This window comes from Theropithecus gelada, chromosome 6 (genome assembly GCF_003255815.1).
Source record: "Theropithecus gelada isolate Dixy chromosome 6, Tgel_1.0, whole genome shotgun sequence".
In the NCBI taxonomy this organism is placed as follows: Eukaryota; Metazoa; Chordata; class Mammalia; order Primates; family Cercopithecidae; genus Theropithecus; species Theropithecus gelada.
Window position 1 is genome coordinate 77,041,844 of NC_037673.1, and position 14,030 is coordinate 77,055,873.

A 14,030-nucleotide genomic window follows, 5' to 3' on the forward strand; every position below is an offset into this window, starting at 1 on the left:
CATTTTAAAGATCAGTAAATCTTCAATTTTAAAAAAGCCGTACTCATCAGCAAAGTTTCATAATTAAGTCTATTATAATCTAGGATATGTTATGACATTTAAATTATAAAATTAAAAATTAAATACAAATTTAGTTTTAGTGCTATGATATTCAAGTTTTAACACATGCCCCATCTATTTTATTAAGCATATGTATGTTCTTCCTTCTAAGAATCACAGGTAGGAAAGACATTTCAAAATTTCATCCTTTTTAGAAAGTTCAATTATATTTTGCCTATTTATAAAACAAGGTTGAGAATCCCTTATCTGAAATTCCAGATAAGGACCAGAAGTGCTTCAGATTTAATTTTTTTTTTTTGGATTTTGAAATATTTTAATTATACTTATACTTAGTGGTTGAGCATCCAAAATCTGAAAATCCAAATTCTAAAAGGCTCTAATAAGCATTTCCTTTGAGTTTCATGTTGGCACTAAAAAGTTTTAGATTTTAGATCTCAGGTTTTCAGACTAGGGATGCTCAACCTATATTGTGACTGGTATAATACCATCCTAATATTTGAGAACAATTGGCCATATCATAACATCAACAACAAAGGCTGCAGTAAGACCAAAATACATTATTTTAGTCCACATTCTGCAATTAATCCATGCTTGGTTTTGTGAGCTAGTAGACAAATTACTTAATTATAATGTTATAGCCTTATTTAGAAAATAATGAGGTTAAAACCAGAAGATTTCTATAAACCCTTCACGAATAAAAAATGTAAAAACTATTTTCTTCTAGTAATACTCAAATATGCATTAAATACCTGGTCTATATAATATGCTGCCATACACTACCCGAGAAAAAAAAAAGATATGTAATCCATGGCACAAATGTAACTGTTGGTCCAAAACTAGTGATGAATTCAAAATTGCTTGCTCACTTGCCCGAAACTGCTCACTTCACCTAGATGTAGAAGTTATATAGCATATATAAAAATTTCACTAATATTTTTAACAAATGCTTTTAGCTGATATCATGACAATGTGATGATTAGTATACAAAAATGTAGACTTATCTCCTAGAGAAAGAAGTAGGCCTTTTAGTTTAGGTAAGTTTCATAGCAATACTTGATTTGTGCTTACGTGGAAGGATTTTACTGATGTACTTTAGTAAGCTATTCTGACGATCCGCTGTACTTGTTCCTTGATCTCCAAGAGGGCCAAGGTCAGAAAATTTTGAACCTCCAAAGATGCAGACTTTGCCTCTCTACAACCTGAGATGCTGGTGACTAAGGAGTTTCTCAGTTCCTCTAATCCTACAACTATTAAACATGAAAGCAGGCCGGCGCGGTGGCTCAAGCCTGTAATCCCAGCACTTTGGGAGGCCGAGACGGGCGGATCAAGAGGTCAGGAGATCGAGACCATCCCGGCTAACACTGTGAAACTCCGTGTCTACTAAAAAATACAAAAAACTAGCCACGCAAGGTGGCGGGCGTCTGTAGTCCCAGCTACTCAGGAGGCTGAGGCAGGAGAATGGCGTAAACCCGGGAGGCGGAGCTTGCAGTGAGCTGAGAGCCGGCCACTGCACTCCAGCCTGGGCGACAGAGCGAGACTCTCTCTCAAAAAACAAAAAACAAAAAACAAAAAAAACCCATGAAAGCAAATATTATCCTTGAAATGTATTGGGTTCATCATCATGAATAATGATTCAGAGTTTTATACAGTCTCTTTATTCCTAAGCAGAAACAAGTGAAAATTTTATATTTTACAAATGAAGACAGAGACTGAACACAGAGAAGCAAATCTTACAAAGTATTGAAATCTTTGATCTTATATCATTTATTATCATTACAATCTTCCCCTTATAAATCAAGAGAAAATACTGCATTCCCAAGTTGAAGATTCTCATCCAAACACTGTATCTCTTTCTATTCCTGAGGATGTGAGTTGAAATGACTTAGGTAGCTTGCTAATATCTCAAGGGAACACAGAAAGCGAAATGGTTGTCAGAGAAGTCTACAAGGGTGAATAAACATGCCAGATGTGTCCCAGAAGATGGAATGCTAACATAATTATACAACTTATGCCACTGGCCAGATCTAGGACTACCTGAAAACAAAAATTTTTTAAAAGACAAAACAAAACAATAAAATGCCATGGAAAACAATTTTTCTGAGGAACAAGCCACGCTGTTACAAGTTCAAGTCTTAATAACTAAGGAAGTCATTTGTCTTTGTCCCAAAAATATATCAATGAATGTTAGTTACTGACAATCTCTATTAAAGAAAACTATCCATTCACAAGACCAAAAACAGTTTCACATGAAATGTGTATGTACCTGTTCTTCATCTTAGAACCTCCCCAAATGTATAACTTGTATTAATATTATAATACCTTTAAAAATTGAAGTATTAAATTTTGCTTCATTTTTATAAAATTCTCACAATACTCCTGTATTAGAAATAAATTTCTATTTTAAAATATAATAAAGATAGTTACCATTATTGACTAAGTACTATGTTCAAGCATCGTACACAAAGTATCACATATTCAGCATCTAATCCTTCTAATTATTATCCCCACTTTGTAGATGAAGGAACTGAAGCTTAGATTAAATTAGATTAAATAATTTGCCTAAAGTCACACAGTGGCAGAGCTGGGCTTGAGTCTTTTAATTATTACAGTGTTTTGCTTCTAACATGAGTGTGGTTTTAAGAATTCTTAATGCAAGACTCCTTATTCTGATTGCGGGCAGGTTTCTACAGTTTCAGCAGTCTGAGCAGCATCAACTATTATAAGAGTGGGATGGATACCTGTCCCAGATAAGACAGTGAGCACATTGTTAGCCTACCTTTGACCCCATGCCCCAGCTCATTTTCTGAATATCCTATGGCAACCACCCCCTTACCCTATATGCAGCTGCCAGGGATTCGTGGATGCCTCAATATAGACATGACTCAGAAAAGAAAACTTTTGAGTCCCATTTATATACACTGCCTGGAATTAGCCACTCACAATGCTCAAATGGGAAATGTAATTAATGACTTATTAATAGTGGGACACTGAATTCTGCTCTGTGATTAAGAAATATCTGTTACTGAGATGAGCACTGGTTACAATTCAGGAATTTGAATTCTAACTCTAAATGTGACCTTGGGCAAATAGTTTTTGATTTATGTAAAAAGAGAAAATAAATGTTATGTATTTTACAGTGTTTTATACAGAGACAAAGACATGACATACACAAAAGTAATTTTAAAAGAAACTTAAAGGTACTAAAAATATTACAGAAAAAGTCTCATATAGCTAGTATAGTGAAATAAAAAGAAGTTTTCTAATTAACTTGAGTAACATTTGCCTCATTTTTCTTTCGAGTCCTTCACATTAAATGAAGATTCCCTCAGTTTTTTACAATGCTCTCTCCCCACCAAATTTTCCTCTGTTTTCCACATGCCTTCCTCTTCTTCCATGCTGAATTTTAGTTTTATTCTCTATGGCCTATGTTTTTCGCCTTCTCTCTTGCTAATACTTTTCCTCCCTTCTCACTCTTATCAGCCTCCTCCTTAGCCCCGTTGTTACCTACACAGTCTTATATGATGCTTAGTTTAACTCAACTCAAACAGTTATACCTTGCCTGTTATAGAAAAGACATAGAAGATGAGTAAAAACCAGTAAGCCAATTATAAATATTATACCATTCTAGTAAGCTAGCTAACGCCATTGCACTTGTTTTCCTGTGGGTATTTGGTTATTCTTAGCTATACCTGATATTATTCATTAGGTTCTAAAAAACTAGAGTGCTAGCATACTACAAGATTCGACTTTCCACTGCCAGGTGAAAAAAAACAGAATTCTTAGGATAATCTTACATTTTAATTTATTTTCTCTACAATGTTATATATATTTGATTTCAAGATATAAATACAGGGAACCAAAGTCACTTTAAAAGGTGCTTTATATTTTTATTTTATTAAATAAAAATGAGGTATCGGCTGGCATAGGCTAGTTGCAGTGGCTCATGCCTGTAATCCCAGCACTTCGGCAGGCAGAAGCAGAGGAAGGTGGATCTCGATCCCAGGAGTTTGAGACCAGCCTGGGCAACAGCAGCAAAACCTCATCTCTACAAAAAAATACATTAAAGTAGCTGGGCATGGTGGTATGCTCCTGTAGTCCCAGCTACTCAGGAGGCTGAGGCAGGAGGATCACTTAAGCCCAGGAGATGGAGGCTGCAGTGAGCTATGATTGTGCCACTGTACTCTAGCCTGGGTGATCCTGTCTCAAAAAAAAAAAAAAAAAAGATGTATTTGTCTGCTTTCAAGCTGCTGATAAAGACATACCTGAGACTGGGTAATTTATAAAGGAAGGAGGTTTAATTGACTCACAGTTCAGCATGGCTGGGGGGGCCTCAGGAAACTTATAATCATGGCAGATTCACATGGTGACGCATGGAGAAGAATGAAAGCTAAGCAAAGGGGGAAGCCCCTTATAAAACCACCAGATTATGTGAGAACTTACTATTTCTAGAATAGAAAGGGGGAATCGCCCTCATGATTCAATTACCTCCCACCAAGTCCCTCCCACCACACGTGGAGATTATGGGAACTGCAATTCAAGATGAGATTTGGGTGGGGACACAGTCAAACTATATCAAGAGATATGAGAGTTATAAAAGGCATCATATCAAGAGTTATAGTTTCTGCAATTAAAACTTGAAATAGAAAGTTTTTAAAAGCCTATGTTTTAAAATTGCACAAGTAAAAAAACATATTAACATCAGAAGAAAGAAGCTTATTGGCATTTTTGTTTCTGGAACTAATGTAAGAGTTGGGAATGTTTAACAAAAAGTACAAACAAGAACTAAGTTTTCAAAGGGGATGTGATTCAGTTAAATGTATTATAAACTGGGGTACTGAGCATGGGGTAAACTAAAAAGGAAAAGAAAGTGATTAGGGAAGTCACATTAGAAACAAGGGAAAAAAGCTCCAGAAAGTAAATCACATAAATTTCTCTATCCTATATTAAAGGCAGAAATTCCCCTCTTCCATTCTGAGGTCTTTGCCTCTCGTCTCACTGGTACTTTATTCTGCTTATTTTGCATATGTCATATGTATCTCTTTTTCATACATCTTCAAACACTCCCACTCTTTGCCAACTTTTCCCCTGAGTCTACTAGTCTCTGCCTCTTTTCTCAACCCTCTTTAATCCATCTTTTTTTTTTTTTTTTTTTGAGACAAGGTCTTGCTCTGTCGCCCAAACTGGAATGCAGTGGCGCAATCTCGGCTCACTGCAGTCTCCGCCTCCCAGGTTCAAGCGATTCACCCACCTCAGCCTCCCAAGTAGCTGGGATTAGAGAGGCACACCACCAAACCCAGCTAATTTTTGCATTTTTAGTAGATGGGGTTTCACCATGTTGCCCACGCTGGTCTCGAACTGCTGACCTCAGGTAATCCACCCGCCTTGGCCTCCCAAAGTGCTGGAATTACAGGCATGAGCCACCATGCCCGGCCCCTCTTTAATCTATCTTTATGTTGATGCCAAGTGAGTGTCTAAAGCCACAAAACTGATCACATCAGGGACCCCATTTAAAATCTTTGGGCTATAGTCCCAAATCCTTAATATATGCAGGACTTCATAATCTGTCCCCTGCTTTTGTCTCTTTATATTTTATCACTTCCTAATACTGGACTTATAGATGAACTCGTCCATACCAAACTACCTGTCATTACTTGAGTGTATGATCATCCCTTTTGAGATTTCACATGATTCCTCACCCCAATTACCCTTCTCTCACTCAACTTTCAGCTCAGCTCAGATTCACTTTCTCTATGATGCCTTTTCTAACTCTCCCAAACTGAAGTGAGTATTGTTCCTGTGTTGCTATTATAACCAGTACATATTTCTTTTTTAAGTTTATTTCCAACTTTATAGAGGTATGATTGACAAATAAAAACTGTATATATTTAAGGTGTACAATGTGAAGTTTGGATATACATATACTTTGGAAAATGATTACCAAAATCAAGCTAATTAACATATTCATCATCTCTCACACATAATTTGTGTGTCTGTGTGTGTGTCTGGTAAGAACACTTAAGATCTACTCTCTTAGCAAATATCAAGTCTATAATACATTATTATTAAACCAGTAGCTATTTCTGCCTTAATACTTCTTTTTTTTTAAGACGGAGTTTCGCTCTGTCGCCCAGGCTGGAGTGCAGTGGCGCTATCTCGGCTCACTGCAAGCTCCGCCTCCCGGGTTCACGCCATTCTCCTGCCTCAGCCTCCTGAGTAGCTGGGACTACAGGCACCCACCACCACGCCTGGCTAATTTTTTGTATTTTTAGTAGAGACGGGGTTTCACCGTGGTCTCGATCTCCTGACCTTGTGATCCGCCCGCCTCGGCCTCCCAAAGTGCTGGGATTACAGACGTGAGCCATCGCGCCCAGCTAATACTTCCAAATTGTTTATCTTTCCTACTATTTATTTCCTTGAGGGCAACACGGTTTTGCACTCTTAAATATTTGGTGAAAAGGCTTAAACAACAGAACAATTCTAATTTAAAATATTCTATTAAAAAATGGAAATGAGAAGAAGTCTTAAAATTAATAACTGGTCCATCCAGCAGGGACTCTTAGGTTGAGCAAATGAGCAAGCAGTAAGTTCTTGAAGAATACATGTTATCCTAATCATGTAGACCTCAACAGCAGCAACAGCTTTCCTGGGCAACATAAAAAGGCAACAATTATTATAGTCCTGAATCCCTAACCTAGAGCACAGATTATGAAGTCCAGGTCAAAAGAGTTAAGGATAAGAAATCAGGCATCTGCTGGATTTAAAGCCCATGGTAATGGCTAGCTAAACACAATAATCAGGGCAGCTTAAGATCTGGGCATTTTTCTGAAAGATGAAATCCATAGCTCTCATCAGTTCTCAGAGGACCCCATGACCAAAACTATTCAGAATCATTGATTTATATAGATGAAGGAGGCACCTCAAAGACTATGTCAGTAGCTTTAGGGGAAAAAATATAAATCATTAAAAAACTATACCTATATATTTTGCATGTACTAGATTTAAATTGAACAAATATAATCTAAAAATACTTATGTGCCCATTACTTATTTATTTGATATCTCCAGCTAAGTACAAATTAAGTTACTTAAAATATGAACGCCATGGAAGAAGGGATCCCCTGAATCTAACAGCCACAGAAAAAGGAAAAAAAAAAAATGGCACATTTAAAAGCTGCACTGTCTGACAGCTGAGGTAAAAAAAAAAAAAAAAAAAAAAAGCTACAGAAGCAAAAAGCCAAAGTATTGAGTAAGTTATTATCAAACACCTACAGTGTAGGAATAAGTTAAATTCATGAGAAAGCATGTAAAAGAGAAAGAGGTGCAAGAAACAAAAATTAATGCTATAATAGAAAACTCTTAAAATCCTCACTTTGTTAACCCACTGATCCAAGAGCATCAGACTCCTAAAATGGTCTCTTATGCCATTTGTAGACTTCATTGGAAACACACAAAATGAAAAGGTGTCAACAGGTGAGGAGACTCAATTACATTTGGAAAAAAAGTTAAGTATTGACTGGCTAGATCTGGATATCATAAATACTATATAAAAAGACAATTTGACTTTTATACTATTATACAAAATGCCAGTCTTACACCCCAGGAAAACAGCACAATGATGATGCTTAACTGTAGTGAACCGTTGGAACAACTCTGAACCAAAAGACCGCACCTGTTCCTGCCCTACATACATGAGACAAACAGGGGAAACCCACAACCACAACTGACCAAGTGTGGGTTGCACTCACCACGGGACTTCTAGTACGGCATGCTTTCAGGAGAAAGATTAAAAACACGACGGCATTAAATAACGTTCCAAGGAAACCACGTGCACGGCACTCAGAGAGATTTTTTTCTTTTAAAGATGCTAAGAGACGAGTGTATATGGTATTGAGTAAGAAATTCTTTAATAGAAGAAATAGAAAAAAAAAAAAAAAAAAACCACCTAACTTGTCCACGCAAATACATGGACTACCAATTGCTGCTGCAGAAAAGTCACATTCCTGGGCATACTGGCGTCACTATGCATTTATAAGCTACAATATTAACTAGGATTTAAACAATGCCTGTCAATATTTTATGTGTGCTCCTAAGTTCTTTCTCTGGGTCTATTTAGAATTATTTCAAACTTTTCTTTAAAGACTATCCTTCACTCTCTTAAAAATTCATCACCACCATCATCACCACCACCACTACCCTCAGTACCCTCATGTTCTATTTTGCAGAGGGAAAAAAAAGCTATCAGAGTAAGAACTAATTTTTTTGAACCCTAGATCAATTTGACTCATCATCATTTTACAGATGGTAAAACTGAGACTGAAACAACAAAATCTTGCAGAAATGATAAGTAATGGAGCTGAGATACTGAATCCACATGTTTTCCTTTCTCCTTGCCTCATCCTGCATCTCCACAAACACCATGAACATATTGTAGAAAATTGGGAAGATAGAAGGGAAAGCTCTACTTACAAGTAATAGAAATACTTGCAGAAAAAAAAAATTCATCTGCAATCCCACCATATTAAAACAAAATTATTTTTCTTTGTTGTTACTCTTAATGCCCATTTATGCTACACGGTACATACAACTATGTCCTGCTTTGTTAAAATGTCTTAAACATTTCTTTTGTCATTATATAGTGTTCATCATAATTAAATGTGTAATAACAGCCTAAGAACAAATGTACTATAATTTTTATAACCCTTCCTTTTATTTGCACATTACCTAAACTTTTCTTTCATTTCTATTCTGTCTTCTATTCCAAACTCTCTTCTAGTCAAACGCAAAATACTCCATGGGACATTCCTCATGCATTTAGACAGTGAGTGGCAGGATTGAGGAAGATATGACATTAGGGGTAAGGACCTTAATCTAGGTTCCAGAAATTGTGAAATTCAGAAGGAAAGCCCTATGCAAACATTCCAGATTGGCAGGAGGCAGGGACATATAAGGAACAGTATTTTATTAGGAATAGAAGAAATGAACTTCTTGATACCAAACCTACAAACGTCCCTGCATGTCCTCTTGCCACAAGGGTACAGATGGTCCTCTCCCCTCTCACTTCCCAGCATTTGTGCTTTGGACCTCCTTCTCTCAGGCCTTGTGTGGAGTTTTAAACCACTAAACATCTCCTCTCCCCTTGTATCTTCAGACTCTGGCCCTCTACTGTCTCCTTCTCTTAAACACTAAACATGCAAATGTCTCTCCCATCTAAAATGAAAAACTTCTCTCTCTAATCTATACTATTCCTCCAGGTATCATTTCTCATCACAGATGAACCATTTTAAAGAGTTGACTATATACCATTTCCCACTTCCTACCTTCAAAGTCACTTCTTGATCTGAAACATTCTTGCTTCCTAGCCCATTACTCAGCTTTATAAGTCATTGATGGCCTTTCCCCAAATCCTAAAAGGACATATATGTTCTGATTACTTTACCTTGCAGTCACCGTTGTCACTACCGACCTTTCTTCTTCCTTCTCGAAACCCTCACTTATTCTTGTTTTCTATTATGCTACACTCTCCTGATTTTCCTCCTACCTTTTTAGCTGAGCCTGTGTCTCTCTTTTTTTTGGTTTTTTGTTTTTTGTTTTTGTTTTTGAGACAGAGTCTTACTCTGTCACCCAGGCTGGAGTACAGTGGCATGATCTTGGCTCACTGCAACCTCTGTCTCCCAAGTTCAAGTGATTCATCTGCCTCAGCCTCCTGAGTAGCTGGGATTACAGGTACCTGCCACCAGTGCCTGGCTTATTTTGCATTTTTAGTGGAGACAGGGTTTCATCATGTTGGCCAGGCTGGTCTCGAACTCCTGACCTCAAGTGATCCACCCGCCTCAGCTTCCCAAAGTGCTGGGATTACAGGCATGAGCCACCATGCCTGGCCACTTTCTTTCTCCTTTACAGCCTCTTCTTCCTCCTTATTCCTTGGATGTTAATATTGCAAGGTTTCTGTACAAGGCTCATTTTCCTCCCCACTCATGGGTAATACCACTCAACTCTCTCTCTCTCTCTCTCTCTTTTTCTTTTTTTAGAGATGAGGTCTCACTATGCTGCTCAGGCTGGGTTCAAACACCTGGGTTCAAGTGATCCTCCCACCTCAGCCTCCTGAGTAGTTGTTACTATAGACACGCACCACTGCACCCAGCTTCATTTCTCTCTCCTTTAAACATCAGACCCATGTAACAAGCTGCCTGCTCAACATCTCCACTTGGATGGCATGTATTTCAGTTTCAGCACACCTAAACAGCTGAACTCTTCACCAAATCCTACCACTTCTACTTCAAGCTTATATCCCTCAAATCCTTCCGCTTCTCTTCCTCCCCACTGATGATACACTAGTTCAAGTAACCATTCTCTACTCCTTACCGCAAGAGCCTTCTAAGTGCTCCTCTATTTCTGGACTTATTCCTGTTCCATCCATTATCTATTCTATAGAACTAGAGTGATATGGCTATGGTTGTAAACCTAAAATAAAATTGTAAGGTCCCCCAACCATCTGAATGGACTTCCTCCTTGGCCAGGGCACTCTTAAAATTTAACCTGAAAGACTGCTTCAGGCCATGACAGGAAGTGGGAGTGGGACTTGCCTCATTATACTCTCCAGTGTTAACATCAACACAGTCCTTAAATCTGATAAGAAGCATTTACAATCTATTCTCTCTGAAGCCTGTTACAGGCCTCATCTGCATAATAAGAAATCTGCTTTCCATAATCACTTATCTTAATCCAGACAGTTCTTTTCTATTGATCCCAGGTCTTTAGATAAAGTCAACCAACTGCCAATCAGAAAATTTTAAAATCTATCTATAATCTGGAAGCCCCCGCTTTGAGTAGTCTTGTCTGTCTAGACTGAACCAATGTATTTCTTATATGTATTTAATTGAAGTCTTGTGTCTCCCTAAGATGTATAAAACAAGCTGCACCCTGACCACCTTGGGAACATGTTCTCAGGACCTCCCGAAGGCTGTGTTAAGGGCCATGGTCACTTATATTTGGCTCAAAATAAATCTTTTCTAATTTTGTACAGAGTTTTACTCTTTTCTTTGACAAGATATAAACAAACAGTATTACTCTCCTGCTTAAAAATATAACTGCATTGTATTCTCTTTATAATTAAATTCAAATTCACAGTTTACAAATCCAGCCTCATCCCTAATCACTCTATCACCCCAATTTCCAACATAATGAATTTCTTTCTTTTCTTCTCATGTGCTATACTCTCTCTGCCTTTCACCTCTAGGTCACCGCACATGGTATGGTTGATCTAAAACATCCCCCTTCTCTCTCTCTCCATGCCTTTCTGGCCAACTCTTATATCTACTTAATGCCTTGGCTTAGCTATCAGTTCTTCCAGGTGAAATGTATTTGGCATATGCCTATATGGGACTCTGCATATCCCCTTCAAATACTTCTTTCTCACTGCTTACTTCATTATTTGTTTTCCCCATAGACTGTTATCAGCAAGAGGATAGGGATGTGTGTGTGTTTTATTCACTGGTGTGTCCATAGTATCAAGCATAGTATCTGGCCCATACAAGACACTCAGTAAGTATTTATTGAGATAGTGCAATAAACTTTACTAGGTTTGCATGGAGAAATATGCTCAAAGCGTATGAATAAATGAAACTTTAAAAGATACCACAATGTGGTAGAAATACAAAGGAATATAAAGGTATGAACATTACTTCTTCCAGGCAAAAAAAAAAAAAAAAAATCTATTTGATTAGTTCAGTATCTGTTGAGCACTGTATCAGGTCACTGTTTCTCATGAATATGCTTTTCCAGCGCAAGAAAATGAAGATAAACTTATTTCACTAACTGCTTATTTGTAACTTATTCCCCTCTTGTTCTGGGGAGATTTGAGTTTGATGAGTAGCTGTTATTTTGGAACAAAATTGGCCTATTACAAGATTAACCTATTACGTAAAAGATGCCAATCAGATTATTATCTCCCATTCCCAATCCCTTCAAGAGGAGAAGTGAGGGTTTGAAGAAGCTATAATGGCATGCCAACGCTTATAATTACCTATATGGTGGTCTAACATTGACAACTTGATAGCCCACTTTGTAGAAAGCAATCTTATAACTAGTTCGACAATCAGAGAGTCAAGAAAAAGTGCCAACCTCATTGGCCACTTCAAGACGAGAAAATTATCTGCTATGAATGAATTGTATCCTCTCCTAAATTTTTTTGTTTGTTTGTTTGTTTGTTTGTTTGTTTTTGAGATGGAGTTTTGCTCTTATTGCCCAAACTGGAGCACAATGGCCTGGTCTTGGCTCACTGCAACCTCTGCCTCCCAGGTTCAAGAAATTCTCCTGCCTTAACCTCCCAAGTAGCTGGGATTATAGGTATGTGCCACCACGCCTGGCCAATTTTTGTATTTTTAGTAGAGACGGGGTTTCACCATGTTGGTCAGGCTTGTCTCGAACTCCTGACCTCAGGTGATCCACCCGCCTTGTCCTCCCAAAGTGCTGGGATTACAGGCTACCTGGGGTGAGCTACCACACCCAGCCCTCTCCCAAATTCATATATTGAAATGAAGGGTTGCGTTTTTAAATAAATTCCTGATTTGAGGGGGTGGGCATTACCAATGTGATGGTAGTTGGAGATGGGGTCTTTGGGAAATCCTTAGGTTTAGATGAGATCATGAAAGTAGGACCCTCATGATGGGACTAGTTCCCTTGTAAGCAGAGACACAAACAGCTTGCTCTCCCCAATATGTAAGGACACAGCGAAAAGGTGACTGTCTACAAGTCAGGAAGACAGCCCTCACCAGAAACTGATCATGCTGGTACTTATCTTGTACTTCTAGCCTCCAGAATTGTGAAAAATAAAATTCTGCTATTTAAGCCACCTATTCTATGGTATTTCGTTATGGCATCCCAAGCCATTATAGAATCGTACTTACAGTTGGAGATTCCACACACTGGTTCCAATTCCAGTTGAACTTAACAGTAGTATATTTAAGTTAAATTACACTAGTGCTGGTTTTTAAGGGTCTTTTAAAAAGTGCCACCTTCCAGAAAATTTTAGAAAATGAAAAAATAAAAAGGAAGCATGAAACCATAAACAGGCCTATTGAAATGCATCATCAAGCCAGTAAAAATGGAATAAAGGATACTTACCACCACCAAGAATGTAAGAATCCTGGTGGTTCCCCCAATGTGATGTTTTTTTCCCATCTTATCTAAAATGAATAAAAGAGATATTACTTTCCTAGTAATACTTTTTTCCACACATATTACAAAGTAATAATATTTCCATTTAAAATACTATGGTAATATTTGAATTTTTCATCATTTTCATATTATTTTTTACCCAAGTTTTCCAAGTACTCATTTTACATAGTGAGTTGTTGACTGGATTAGTCTCAGAGAGATGTCACCATTATTTTCCTGAATTTGTTTCATACTGTGCCAGTTGTAAACTCCAGTCTTTCAGTTTCAAATTCATCTTTCTGTGGTCTTTCAGATGCTGAGACTGGAGATCCATACACTACCTTTGTCCTTCATTAAATGGCTTCCTGTTAGGTCCCATAAACTAAGAGAGGCTCTAGAGAGAGGCTGGAAGTAAGAAGAGGGGAGAATGGATTTGTTTCCTGTTAGCTTACTATTCCTGTCAGGGTGACCCCAGCTGCAGTTCATCCAGTGATAATAGCTGTGACAATAGCTGGTTCCATTCTAGCTTTATCCCACACAACCAGAACCAGTCTTTCTGTGCCACTCAGAAGTATCAGCACAGCTGGGCAATATCTCTCTTCAGAAGTTAAAGGTAAATTTCAGCTCTTCAAGTACCAGCAGTCCCACACCTCCCTCTCCTTAGAGGTCTAAGATCCAGCTCTCTGAGGTTTCTCCTCCCATTTTTTTGATAACCGCAAGCTCTTCCTTTTGGTGCCTCAGCCCTAGTGATTGCTCATTGCAATTATTGATTTTATGTAACTTCTGTGTGCTGTTGTTGCTTTCTTTTAAATCTGT

At 37.9% G+C, this 14,030-nt stretch overlaps 1 protein-coding gene across 7 annotated transcripts in view; it reads right to left on the minus strand.

Annotated features, from left to right (window-relative positions):
• The window catches only part of SSBP2 (single stranded DNA binding protein 2), a 328,973-nt gene that overhangs the window by 193,071 nt on the left and 121,872 nt on the right, over nt 1-14,030 (minus strand). For all 7 annotated transcript variants that reach the window (XM_025388417.1, XM_025388415.1, XM_025388416.1 and 4 more), the window contains exon 3: nt 13,182-13,243. In XM_025388417.1, the coding sequence (XP_025244202.1) occupies nt 13,182-13,243 (62 nt within the window). The remainder of the gene's footprint in view (nt 1-13,181; nt 13,244-14,030) is intronic.